Genomic DNA, 12,415 nt, shown 5'->3' with positions numbered 1-12,415 from the left:
TTTTTCAAAGTAAATTTCGGCGTTATTGCGATATATTCTGAAGCCTTGCTAGAAATTAGATAAAAGTCAGCTAAAACTTTTCTACATACATATATTAACTAAATTTTTCTAATCATTTTTCGGAGCTACCATTTTTTTGAGGTAAGCGAAATACTTGATACAGTTTTTGTGAGCTTTTAAATAAATGTTCGGAGTGCATATACCAATTAAGAAATATTAAATTTGAAAACGAACAGTTTTCTCAGATACTACTTTTTCACACAATTTCCGAAGTCAATATTTTTCGGAATAAACGAAACATTCGAATTTTCGAAGTCAATTTTGGATTTAATATTTTTCTTATTTGCCTAGATATCATATTTGTTATAAACAAATCTTTTAATTACAAATCCCTTAAATTTAGCAGCTAACAGTTATCGGCGCTAGTATTCTATTAGAGTGAAAAAATATTGGCATTTTTTTCGGAGTAAGTTTTAACAATTAACAAAATTTTAACCAGACTTTTTCGGAGTTAAAACATTTTCGGAATAAGGAAAAATGTTCGGAGTAAATTTCGGAGTTAATGTTTTTTTTTTATTATTTGTTTGGGTATCACACTTTTCATATTAATTTGTTTTCTAATAATTTAAATTTTTTCAACATGCCGCACGCACATTCCAAGCCTAATTGCATTTACATTATCACCACCTTTCTGCCATAAGCTCCCATTTATCATCTGCCTTGGTGTTAACACGCATTTATTTGCACTTTAAAAGATACCTACATATTTATCGGTTGAATTATTTGCTGCATCGCATTTAGCGATTAATGCATTCCTAATTTATTTACATGTTTTGGGCGTACAAAAGTTAGCATATCCCGCTGCGCCTGTCCCCGAACTTATGCCACTAACGCATTTTTCTTGCAGTTACACGTAAATGTGGCAAGGTGGCATAGCGCAAAATCGCAGTGCGTGTTGCAGCAACCTGGATATTATAAACACAAATTGATTGTGCAACACGCATGTGGCACGCACACGCTAAAAACAGGATTTTGTGGCCTTTTGCTACCGGCTAAGAACCGTTGAAATGCGTAATCTCACTTTAGCCATGCCTTACACCTCCATTTCGCAGGAACTCACTCCGCCACCAAAGTGCTTCTGCGCTCTATCCATTCATGTATAACATTTATGCTTTCAGCGAAGTTTCTTATATTGCCTACATGGTAGCTAACGGTACTTTGTGTTATTTATGCGCAAACATTTGTCAGCCGATACGCAATTGAACGCAATTAGTTTCCGCCGACCTCACTAGTTAACACCCATTTCTGCGGCACAATGTGAGAGGTAGCTAAATAATTTAGCTTTGATTAGACGCTTAGTCATTTCGATGAAAATTTTTTACCTCAATTTGTTCAACTCAAACACCCGGAGAGCTGTGATTTGGGGTTACGAGCTAACGAATGTTATTATAACTTTAGTGAGATTAGCAGGCTCTTGAGCCTAATTATGATGTGCATATATATATTCTATTGGTTACTGGGTATTTTGTTAAGAACCGTTAACCTTTCTAACGGTAGCAGCTCCAATCAGTATTGTTGAACCTGTAGAACCTTTGTACCATTCGTGAGTTTAGCAAGCACTTATCGACGAACCACTCCTGTGCGACTCCAAGATTCTTTTGGAATAGAGTAGAAGCCATGAGATATACTGAAGTACTTGTCCCTACTAATGTTCATTTTGCCGCAATCATAAGGCTAAAAATTTTGTCGGAGCCAAGTTAGCAAAGTGGTATGCAGCAGGGTGACATCATCGTTTTTTTGCCTTTGCAAGACTGAGGTTGAAACATCTCACCAGTCTTACCTTCGGCGAATAAGGAGACATACTCGAAACTGACCTTAGACGCCTAAAAAAGTTTGTGATATGCTCAAAGCGCTTTGTCGATTTGTAAAGGTCTTACGGACCGGCGTTCTAATCTATCGAAGTGAGATTCATTTTTTGATGTACCTCCCAAACAAACCAAACCTAACCGAATATTTATCATACGATGAAAAAGTAATTATATTGAGGTTTAAGCGAAGTCTTGCTATGGAATCTAGATCGTTAACATAACTATTAAATTTAGTAAATATTTGACCGATCTAATACTAAAAATCTGCAAAACTATGTATACAAGATTTTTTTCTTCTTTAGCAACCAGCGGATACAGAGAAATAACTAGGTCTCATCCTAGATAGGAAGCTTTCATGGAAGCCGAATATCGAAGAGAGATGAAAAAAGGCATCGATTGCCTTAAACTGCTGTAGAGGAGAAAATGGCAAAAGATGGGATCTCTCACCATAAGTGGTCTTATAGCTCTACGACACCATAGTCAAGCCCATTTTGTCTATGGAGTACTTATGTGGTGGAGAGCTCTAGAAAAGATCACACTTGCAAAGAAACTCGAGAGCGTTCAACTGGCGGCGCTCATCAGCATGTGCGGTGCAATAAGTTCCACTCTCACCATTGCACTTAACGCCATTCTGCACATATTGCCTGTGGACATCGCCGGAGGGTGTATGGCTGCGAATGTTGCCATAAAATTCATAGATTTTAGGTTCCTAAAAGAACACGGGTCTAAACACTCGGAAATCCTCACTCACTTTGACTTTATACCGGGTTGCTTGGACCATGTAGTCACTTCCTGACTATTGAAGTGTTTTCCAAGTTGCAGCCATTAAGGTAGCAGTAGAATTACTGCTCCGGAGTACAGCCTCCTTCAGAGAAGTGACCACACACTCAGATAGCAAAGCGGCGATACTAGCCTTGAACTCAGTAAGGTTCAGTGCGTTCAGGGCAGGTCAAAGAATGCCTAACCTCGCTTTCTATAGCATCGAGTATCTTTGAGATAACACTGGTATAGGTGACAGGTCACAGCGGAATCGCAAGAAAATGTAAAGCTAATGAGCTAGCAAGAAAAGGCACCCTAGAACCGCTATCGATAGAATGGGAGCAGACTAGGGCTCCATTAGCCTCAATGCAGTAAGGCAGGAAGTTCTACCAGACGCTATCTGCAGAGGCTTTATGGAATAAGATGAGGTGAAAACAAATCCACACTTCCTTCTTGACTGAACCGCGTTTTGGAGGTCAAAACTTAAACACTTGGGAGCGCATACATACCTTCAGACATCTCACCGAGTTGGCGGGAATGGAAATTAAACGCCTGTGCAAATTTGTACTGGCTACTAAGCGTTTGCTAATTTATAAGTTCGAGCACAGGAGTTCTTCTTTTCTATAGCCACACAAAGGACTATGTACAAGTATAGTAGTCCAAGTGCGATCTTTGATCAGCCATCTAACCTAACCTAGCCGGCTGTTCAGGCCGAACACTAATATAAATCGTAATTTAGTATCAATTTAATTACATTTAAATCATAAGCGAAGCAACAGTTCAAATAATGCCCAACCTGTTTGGAGCGACTCACCCTCAATCTCATTTACATACCATATGTAAATGGATGAGTAACAAGTGGGTGTGCGAAAAAAAGATCTTATTTGGTTCAATGAGACAGCAGACAGACGAAGGCATCGAAAAAGTACCAAATTTAAAATGATGGCAGAATACATAAATAAAATTGTATATTGGCATTTAGACACGAGCGGCGGCCGGCGCGTGGTTTTGATATATCCAGCGCGTGTTCGGCTGACAAGCGATATGCAGAAGTATGAATCGTACGACGAGTTTGAAAGTTCTGAGAAATGGAAATGAAAGTTTTCATGACCGACTAAGCACACGAAATGCAAAGAGTACAAAAATCCCAGCAAATAAGTTAATTTTAAGATTTTTTTAGGCGAGGCGTTAGCTGCAACGCGAGCCCACTAGCCAATTGCAGGTATATAAAAGAGTTTCAGTTGCAACTCAACTAAGACAGTTAAGCACTGCGTTTACTCAAAGCAACAACATGAAATTCCTTGTAACTTTTGTAACCAGTAAGTAAATAATTGATATTGTTGTGCTGACCTTTTAACCTCAATACTTTTATTTACTTTTCATCCTGCACACAGTCATCGTATGCGCCAACGCATACAGAGTACGAGTCATCGACTCCATCTCATCGGCTTCGAGTGAGGAGCTACTGATTACACCTGGCGGCCAGCCTCAACCAATCATACCTGTGCCAGATTCAATTTCTTCTGTATCTAGTAGCGAGGAAGTTATTCTATTACCGCCTGGTGGGCCATCGCCATTACCGGGAGTAGGTGTCGTGTCACAGTCCGTGCTACAAGCCGTGAAGGTTAAAGCGCCTAAGTATGGCAATGTTTGGAATACCAATCGCATACTCGCACAAGTCTTGGGACCACAAGAAGCCACTGCACAAGGCGCGCGCGTTTATGGTTAATTTGAGACACAGGAATATCGACAGTGATTAGTTGATGAACTCAGGCAATGCAAAATGGACAGCTGGAAGCTAGGTAAAACGAAGTGCAGCAAATTTGAACGAAATATGTGTTAGATTAAGAAATTAATATTTTCATATATGGATTTATTTTTCCAATTTCTTCCCAAAATCCAAACTCGCTATAAATTTACATAATAAAAATATAAGTTTTGAAAATGTATACGAAGACTATTTTATATTATTTCGAATGACAAACAGTTATTCAGAAAGAAGATGATCCCAGTAGAGATACTTTAAGAGTCGAACACGGAATGACGAAAGGAACACGTTGGCGTATTTTACGCCGAGATCTTACTTACTGAAGCCGCTCAACCTTACCAAGCTACATGGCTTTGCTCTAGAGGTTCTTGAAAAGTTCCAAGAAAATCCGACGTTTTCGAGCCAAATTTTGTTCAGCGATGAGGCCCATTTCAGGCTCAATGGATATATAAGCAAGCAAAATTGCCGCATTTGGGACGAAAAGCAATCTGAAGATATTAAGGAGCTGCGGTTTTATCCAGAAAAAGCAGCGGTTTGGGGTGGTTTTAGGGCCGGTGGAATCGTCGGTTCATAATTCTTCAAAAATTACGCCGGTAAGAACGTATCCGTCAATGGCGACCGTTATCACGATATAATAGCCGACTATTTGATGCCTGAAATTGGAGGTCGTGATCTCGGCGACATTTGGTTTCAACAAAACGGCGCCACTTCCCACAAATTGCATGAATAAATGGATTTAATGAGATAACTCTTTGGTCAGCAGATAATTTCACGTTTTAGGCACCGCTCAATAAATCTTCTTATAATTTGGCCTGATCTAGCTTCTTTTGCTAATAAATTTAAATGGTCTTACCGGTCTAAGATACTTACTGATAGATTTTTGGGAAGTCTGATCATATCAACAGTCGTGGAGTCTGGATTATAAGGACAAATATGGAAGCTTCAGATAATAGTATATTTCAGAGAGCAAAGGAAGCTTTGGACTCACGGATTTTCATTGGATTTTAAGGAAAAGTGTGGAAGGTTCGGATCCACGGAGGCTCATTGGATTTTAATGAAAAGTGTGGAAGGGTCGGATCTTTGAATCTTTCAGAGAGCGAAAGATGCATCGGACTCACTCAAATTCGTTGAATTTTAAGGAAAAGTATGCGAAAAGTGTCCTGCAATGTTAAACGAATCCACCTTAGAGAAAAAACTTGGATTAATTCCTTAAAATCGAAACCAGACCAAAGTTTCGCCGACAACAAAGGCTGTTACTCAATCAATATCAAGATGGAAAAATAAATGAAACGAAAGTGTCTTTGTGTGTTTTAGAAAATAAATTTATATCAAAAACGAAGGCAGTGATTTTTTACTAAACGAAATCTTATGAAACAGTGTTTGGAAAATCGAAGCATCGAAAAAATATTTCGGTGTTCACAGCTGAACTTCAACGGTTAGTTGCCCAACTGCACCGCCGGCAGTATTTGGTATCTGCTGTTGATTCGGTTGTTTCTGCGTGACGTCTTGTTGCACGGTATAAACTTTTTTTGAAACTTGCTGTGGTACTACAACACCTTGTACAGGCTGGATGACACCATGTTGTTGGTTTGGCACTTGTTGTACTTGATTGACAACTTGTTTCACCTGTGGGGGAACGGAAGGTTGCACGTCACGTGCAACTACTACACCCTGTGCTGGCTGAGCAACACCTGGCTGTTGTTGTTGCTGTTGCTTCTGTATCTGTTGTTTTTGTTGTTGTGCATGATTGACCACTTGTGGAATGTGTTGATGCGCGTGTTCAACGATTTGTTGCACTTTGGCGGGTATCTGCGGCAACACCACCTGCTGCTCACTGGCAACATCTTGTGCTAATTGTTGTTGTTGCTGTTGAAATTTGATGATAAACTCTTGTAATTTTTGTGCTTGTTCCTTTAGATAGAGGATCATTTGTGGTATGTGTTTGTTCACATGTTCGACAATCTGTTGCACTTGTGGTGGCACCGCGACCGACTGACTGCGCGCAACAACTGCACCTTGTACTCCAGCCACTGGTTGTTGTTGTTCTTTGTTGACGTTCACACCTTGTTGATTTTGCACAACAGCCGATTGTTTTTGTTGTTGTATATGGTGATTTACTACTTGTGGAACGTGTGTGTGTACCTGTTCTACAATTTGTTGCACGTTCGGCGGTATAACGGGCACTGTTACTGCTTTGCCTGCAACAACAACGGGATTCACGTCATTCTTGTGCAACTTGTGGTAGTTCAGCACTTGTGGAATGTGTGCATGTGCCAGATCGACAACATGTTGCACACGATTGGGCACCTTATAGTTCTCATGTGGTATGGACACATGTTGCACGACACCGGTGAGCGTTAGTTGCGGCGCATTGGGTACTTTTTGATATTGCTGTTGTTGTGATTTGGCTTGCTGTGCAACATGTTGCTGGCCTAGATGCTGATGTTGCTGTCCATGATGTCCATGTTGCTGGCCTTGATGTCCATGCTGCTGGCTTTGATGCACATATTGCTGGCTTTGAATCGCATGTTGCTGGCTTTGATGTCCATGTTGCTGGCCTTGATGTCCCTGTTGCTGGCTTTGATGTACATGTTGCTGGCTTTGATGCACATGTTGCTGGCCTTGATGTACATGTTGCTGGCTTTGATGCACATGTTGCTGGCTTTGATGTCCATGTTGCTGGCCTTGATGCACATGTTGCTGACCATGATGTTGATGTTGCTGCGCCTGATGCACTTGTTGTTGTTGTCCATGTGAGATATGTTGATGTACTTGCAGTGGACTGGACACAACTTGTTGCTCATGCTGATGATGCGATCCATGGTGCTGACCATGCGCAAGAAGTTGCCCAACATGTTGCTCAATCTCTTGTGCGTGCTGATGTTGTGCTTGATGACTGTGATGTGGGTGTTTTTGGGCTTGTTGACTCGATTGGCCGGATTGACCCGGCCGACCCGGTTGACCGGGTTGCCCAGCTTGATCCAATTGTCCCGGTTGGCCCAATTGTCCCGGTTGGCCCGATTGACTCGACGGGTGAGATCTACCCGGCTGACCAGGTTGGCCTGGTTGTCCCGGCTGTCCCGGTTGACCCGGTTGGCCTGGTTGGCCTGGTTGACCCTGTTGATCAGATTGACTCGACGGGTGAGATCCACCCGACTGTCCCGGTTGACCCGGCTGTCCTGGTTGACCGGATTGGCCCGATTGTCCCTGTTGGCTCGATCGACCCGGCTCACCCGGCTGACCCGGTTGGCCTGGTTGACCCGACTGTCCCGGTTGACCCGGCTGTCCCGGTTGACCAGGTTGACCTGGCTGTCCCGGATGACCCAGCTGACCCACACTGACCAAGTTTTGCTGCTGTGCGCTGCCCTGGTAGGCACAAGCGCTTCCAATAAGTGCTGGAATCGATAAAGCAACACGATTTTATTAAGTCAAAACCTTTTTTTTTAAGAAAAAAATCTTTTTGGGCAAATTGTGGTATACAAAATGTATTTTAATAATATTTCAATTTTTTTTAAATATTTTTACTACCTACCAAGCAATAAGTAAACCTTCATATTGTACTCCAAAATTGTGTAAATTACAGCGAACGTCTCAGAACGTTCTGCGCTTCAGTCTGCTGACGGCAAGCGCCTTTTATACCTCAGTAAGAATCAACATTTTTTTGAGACTTTTTCGGCTCATCAGCTCCAATGATGCACTTACAGCTGTGACCGCTTCATTTCCTTTGTCTGTAATATCAGCCAAAATTATATTATTTTTTATTTTTATGCAAATTTTCTTGCGTTTTGCTGCGACAAATATTTTACAATAAATTTTCGTTAACATTTTGCGTATTTTTGCATTCTCGTATCTTTTAGAATTTTTTTAAAATTGTTTTTAAATTCATCTCAAACAGGTAATGCAAAAATTTGAATTACGCTTAATTTTCATTTGGCTCTTTCGGAGCGTAGCAATAATCTTGACTGCTCCATTGGTGCTGCTTTGGTTATTGTTGGTTATTTTCAAGCCCATTTACGTTAACATACAAGTATATATTGAGAAGAAGAATTTATTACATTTATATTGAACGCTGTTAGCAACACGAAAATTAATTTTAAGATTTTGATAAAACATATTTACAAGTAAGGAGCGCATTTAATACACAAGTATTTGTGGCTATATCTCTATAAAATGTCTTTTTCCATATTACCTTTCGTTACTTACACTTTTGTTGACACTTTTTGTCTTCATAATATTATATCCCTTGCATGAACTACTTCTTGCTTTTATTACCTTATTAAAAAGTAACTAATTTCCTAGAGCGATAGCTGTCAAAATAAAAAGACACATGTGGCATTTATATGCATTAGTTATTAGACGAAACAGCCGTCAATCAGCCTCAGCGACGAGGCATATTTTCGAGTAATTGAGCAAAAATTGACCCACCAGATTCATTTGAATTCAGAAGAAATTACCAGCAGGTGTGGTTTGCACACTGAAAGGATTTGTTGGAGATAATTGATACTGTAAAATTTTGGAAAACTGGACCGGCAGTGAGATCAGAAATAAACAAATCATTAGCGCTCGTAAAATCCAATATATTTGAGCTTTGACTGATCTTCGAAGAATGTATGAACTTTAGGACAAACTTTGGTGTGACGAAAACAGTCATGGAGATTTGGCATATCCTTTCGAAAAATGTTCAATACTAGAATATATATTTTCTTGTTGATGAGAATTGGATGTAGTTTTGGTTCTGAGTATAGGAATTCACAGGAATAGAGAATTTCATTGATATAATGGGTTGTCAAAAAAGTCTTGCGGTATTTTTATTGAATTTTTTTTTATTGAAATCGAAATAAATTTTTGTTGACTCATGCCCAGCTCTTGACCGATGCGACGGCTGCTACTATGCCGGTCTCTTTCGACCAATTCAGCGATTTTATCGCAATTTTCGACGACAGGCCTTCCTGGGCGTGGCGCATCTTCGACCACCTCTATACCAGAACGAAAACGTTGAAACCATCGTTGTGCGGCGGAAATGGAAACTGTATCGGGTCCATATAATGCACAAATTTTATTGGCGGCTTGAGATGCATTTTTGCCTTTATCGTAGTAGTACTGTAAAATATGCCGCATTTTCTCTTTATTTTGCTCCATGTTTGCGACGCTATAACTCACGAACGACTAAAAAGAAACGACAATCAATCAAACACGTGTTAGCGCGTGAAATGAGCTTTGCAAAAAGGTATAGCATGACCCGATGCGACGAATAAAGCGCCAACTAGCGAAAATACCGCAAGACTTTTTTGACAACCTAATATGTGTTGTTCCATTGAAAAGCACAGATCATAAAGAACATTCGTTACTAATTTTTACTGTCAGAAGTTTGGCTCTTTCTTCCACAATTAAAATTAGAATGCTTCTAGTTATCAATACTTTTTATTACATTTGTTGTAATTTTCAAACCAGAGTTGCATTTTTCGTTCCCGAAAAGCTGGTTCAAACTATACACCAGAGAATTTGCTCCACTTCACTAGGAGATCGTTGCCACCTCAGCCTTGTTGTTGCCGAAAATATTTGAGACAACGTCACATTACTCACGAACATGCTACACATTAACGGTTGTGCGATTCCAGCGACACAAGTCGACAGCACGTCAAAGAACCCATTCAATTAACATATAATTAGCAAATGCCGACAAAGCGCGTCAAATTTAATTGAAACATGCGAAATGCTTAGTCAAAATGTAATAATCGCTTTAGAAACGTGTTGCTCGTGGCAGAAAAAGATCACTGGGCATGATCGCTCATAACACTCATAACAAGCGCCAACATTCGACAGCGTGTACTCTCAAGTACTCACAATTAATTGCTACTAAATTGGCTGTTAATCATAAATGTCTTTGCCAAAAATACGCTCCGTTAAGTGACTGGCGACTAAATTTGCAAAGAACAAAGTGGAATGACAACAAGAACCAGTTTTGAGTGAGACACGAAAATATTTTTTTCGTTTTGTTTAAATTAAGCAAATTTAATTTAGTGTGTCTGCTAATTTTGGCGAAATGTAAACAAACCCAAGTATTTGTGGTAGAGATGTATTTCACTTGAGCATACTTTTAGGCGTTTGCTTGTTGGTTAGATTTCTTAAACATAACTTATTTGAACTTGTGAATCCTTTGATCATTATGTTTTTTAAGTTTGAAACTTAGGTAGGTATGTAATTTTGAAGCGTGATTGTCTGCGAGGTGAACACTGGGACTAACAGGTCAATTGAAAAGTTCCCAGCCTAACAGGGTATAATAAATTTTTTTGATAAAATTCATTTTTTCATTCAACATAGTTAAGTTCAAGCGTGATACACTGATTATAGCGACCCTCCAACTTTTCGATACCAATTTTGCAGTACGAGTTGTCCATTTCTTAAAATAGATCCCAATTTTGGCGATCACCTCTTCATTCGACGAGAATTGCTTCCCAAAGAGCACTCTTTTGAGATTTGTGAACAGGTAGTAATTGCTGAGGATCCGATCTGGAGAATTCGTTGAATGCGGAAGCCATCCGAAGACCAATTTATGGACTTTTGCCAACATTTTCACTGACATGTGACAAGGTGCATTGTCTTGGTTAAACAGGATTTTCTTTTTCTTCAAATGTTGCTGTTTTTTGGCGATTTCGTCCATTAAAAGGTCCAATATTGCTATGTAATAGTAACTGTTGATGGTTATTCCTTTATCAACTCGTGCTTATTACGCTTCAACATCTCCAAACGCTGACCCGAATCACTAATTCGCCGTTGTTTTTGATCAAAAGTGAGCTCACGGGGCACCCACTTTACATAGCGCTTTCTCAAACCAAAACATCTGCTATCACAAACAACTTCATTTAACGGTCATTTAAAATTATTTTTTCGAATTTTGAGATATTTTCGTCGGTAACAACTTCTTTATCACATTTAAACTTAGCATACTAATCCTTGATGTTTGATTTTCCGGAGGCGGTGTCCAGAAATTCGTTGTCAACTAGTCCTTTTAAAATCCCCTGATTCTATTGGCTCGTCTATCATGCCGTGCATTTGATGAAGTTCACCAATGCAAGCAGTTTTAGAAATTTTATCCGTGCAAACTCGGAAACGTTGTCAAGAAACTCTGGACTACATGCCTTACATTTTTGTAGCAGAATCTCCTTTTTTCTTCCTTCTGACACCTTCTACAATAGTGATCATATGGTGTTCCTAGTCTGCTAATTTGACAGCGACCTGTTAGCACTCCTAATAGAGTTCTTAATTTGGAATTTTTATATTCGGTATGGGCGGCCAATTATCCATTCAGAGGCAGGGATCCACCGAAACTCAGCTATATTATGAACATATTTCTCAATTAAATATTTTAAACAAAATCGTCGGTGTCTTACCTCAAATCGGCCGAATGATCCATGTTTTGATATAAGACTACGAAACAGGTTGAATTATGCTTGAGACTAAAAACTTCACACTAGATCTTCGACCAATTCCGTGCCATAAGGGCGTGGCCTCAATATACTTTACAAGAGTTTACTAGTATTATTCAAACTGTGTTCATATTGGGTGACCTACTCGCCTTTTCTAATATGGTTTTCTATAACACTTTAGTAAATCCAACTTATTGCCTTCTCTAAGGAGTATTTTAGGACTTCAATAGAAACCGATTAAAGACATCTCTGGATCACTGCATCGGAGAAAGTTTTCCTGGTTGTTGGAGGTGGAGCTTCTCATCAAATCTAGTTTCAGGCTACCAGACCAGGCTGTCTTCATGGTAGCCGTAGATTTACTGCTCAGAAGTCCAGTTTCCTTCAGCGATGTGTATTCACTCTAATAAAAGAACGTTTATACTGGCTTTAAGCTGGTGCCCGGCTACAGCGAAATCGCCGAAAACTGCAAAACCGATGGCATTGCTAGAGAAGGCATTCTTACCACATTTCATTCGCGGAAACTCCGTTGTCTTCTTGCGATCTTGCGCTCGACCTATGGATTTCCCGTGTGCTCGAAAAGCGCAGGTCATCCA

The 12,415-nt window shown here is 39.9% G+C and overlaps 2 protein-coding genes across 2 annotated transcripts; one reads left to right on the top strand and one right to left on the bottom strand.

Moving 5' to 3' along the window:
• Positions 1-3,918: 3,918 nt before the first annotated feature.
• Positions 3,919-4,356, top strand: LOC120777004. Its single transcript, XM_040108106.1, has 2 exons — positions 3,919-3,946; positions 4,022-4,356. The coding sequence occupies exons 1-2, from the start codon at positions 3,919-3,921 to the stop codon at positions 4,354-4,356; spliced, it is 363 nt and encodes a 120-aa protein (XP_039964040.1).
• Positions 4,357-5,811: 1,455 nt separating this feature from the next.
• On the bottom strand, positions 5,812-7,949 carry LOC120776594 (putative mediator of RNA polymerase II transcription subunit 26). The gene is made up of 4 exons (XM_040107367.1): positions 7,928-7,949; positions 7,692-7,790; positions 7,038-7,313; positions 5,812-6,827 (listed from the first exon to the last, which is right to left on the bottom strand). Exons 1-4 carry the CDS (start codon positions 7,947-7,949, stop codon positions 5,812-5,814), a joined length of 1,413 nt encoding a protein of 470 aa, XP_039963301.1.
• Between the last annotated feature and the right edge of the window lie 4,466 nt (positions 7,950-12,415).

This window comes from Bactrocera tryoni, chromosome 5 (genome assembly GCF_016617805.1).
Source record: "Bactrocera tryoni isolate S06 chromosome 5, CSIRO_BtryS06_freeze2, whole genome shotgun sequence".
NCBI lineage: Eukaryota > Metazoa > Arthropoda > Insecta > Diptera > Tephritidae > Bactrocera > Bactrocera tryoni.
Note: the sequence above shows the minus strand (reverse complement) of the source record. Positions and strands in the feature narration are given on the sequence as shown.

Bases quoted from the DNA above. Each gene is read 5' to 3' on its own strand.
- LOC120777004 (XM_040108106.1), top strand. From the start codon at position 3,919: ATGAAATTCCTTGTAACTTTTGTAACCA. The intron at 3,947-4,021 runs GTAAGTAAATAA...TCCTGCACACAG, and splicing joins CCTTGTAACTTTTGTAACCA to TCATCGTATGCGCCAACGCA.
- LOC120776594 (XM_040107367.1), bottom strand. From the start codon at position 7,949: ATGAAGGTTTACTTATTGCTTG. The intron at 7,791-7,927 runs GTAGGTAGTAAA...TATCGATTCCAG, and splicing joins GAAGGTTTACTTATTGCTTG to CACTTATTGGAAGCGCTTGT. The intron at 7,314-7,691 runs GTCAACCGGGAC...CGAGTCAACAAG, and splicing joins GGGACAGCCAGGTCAACCTG to CCCAAAAACACCCACATCAC.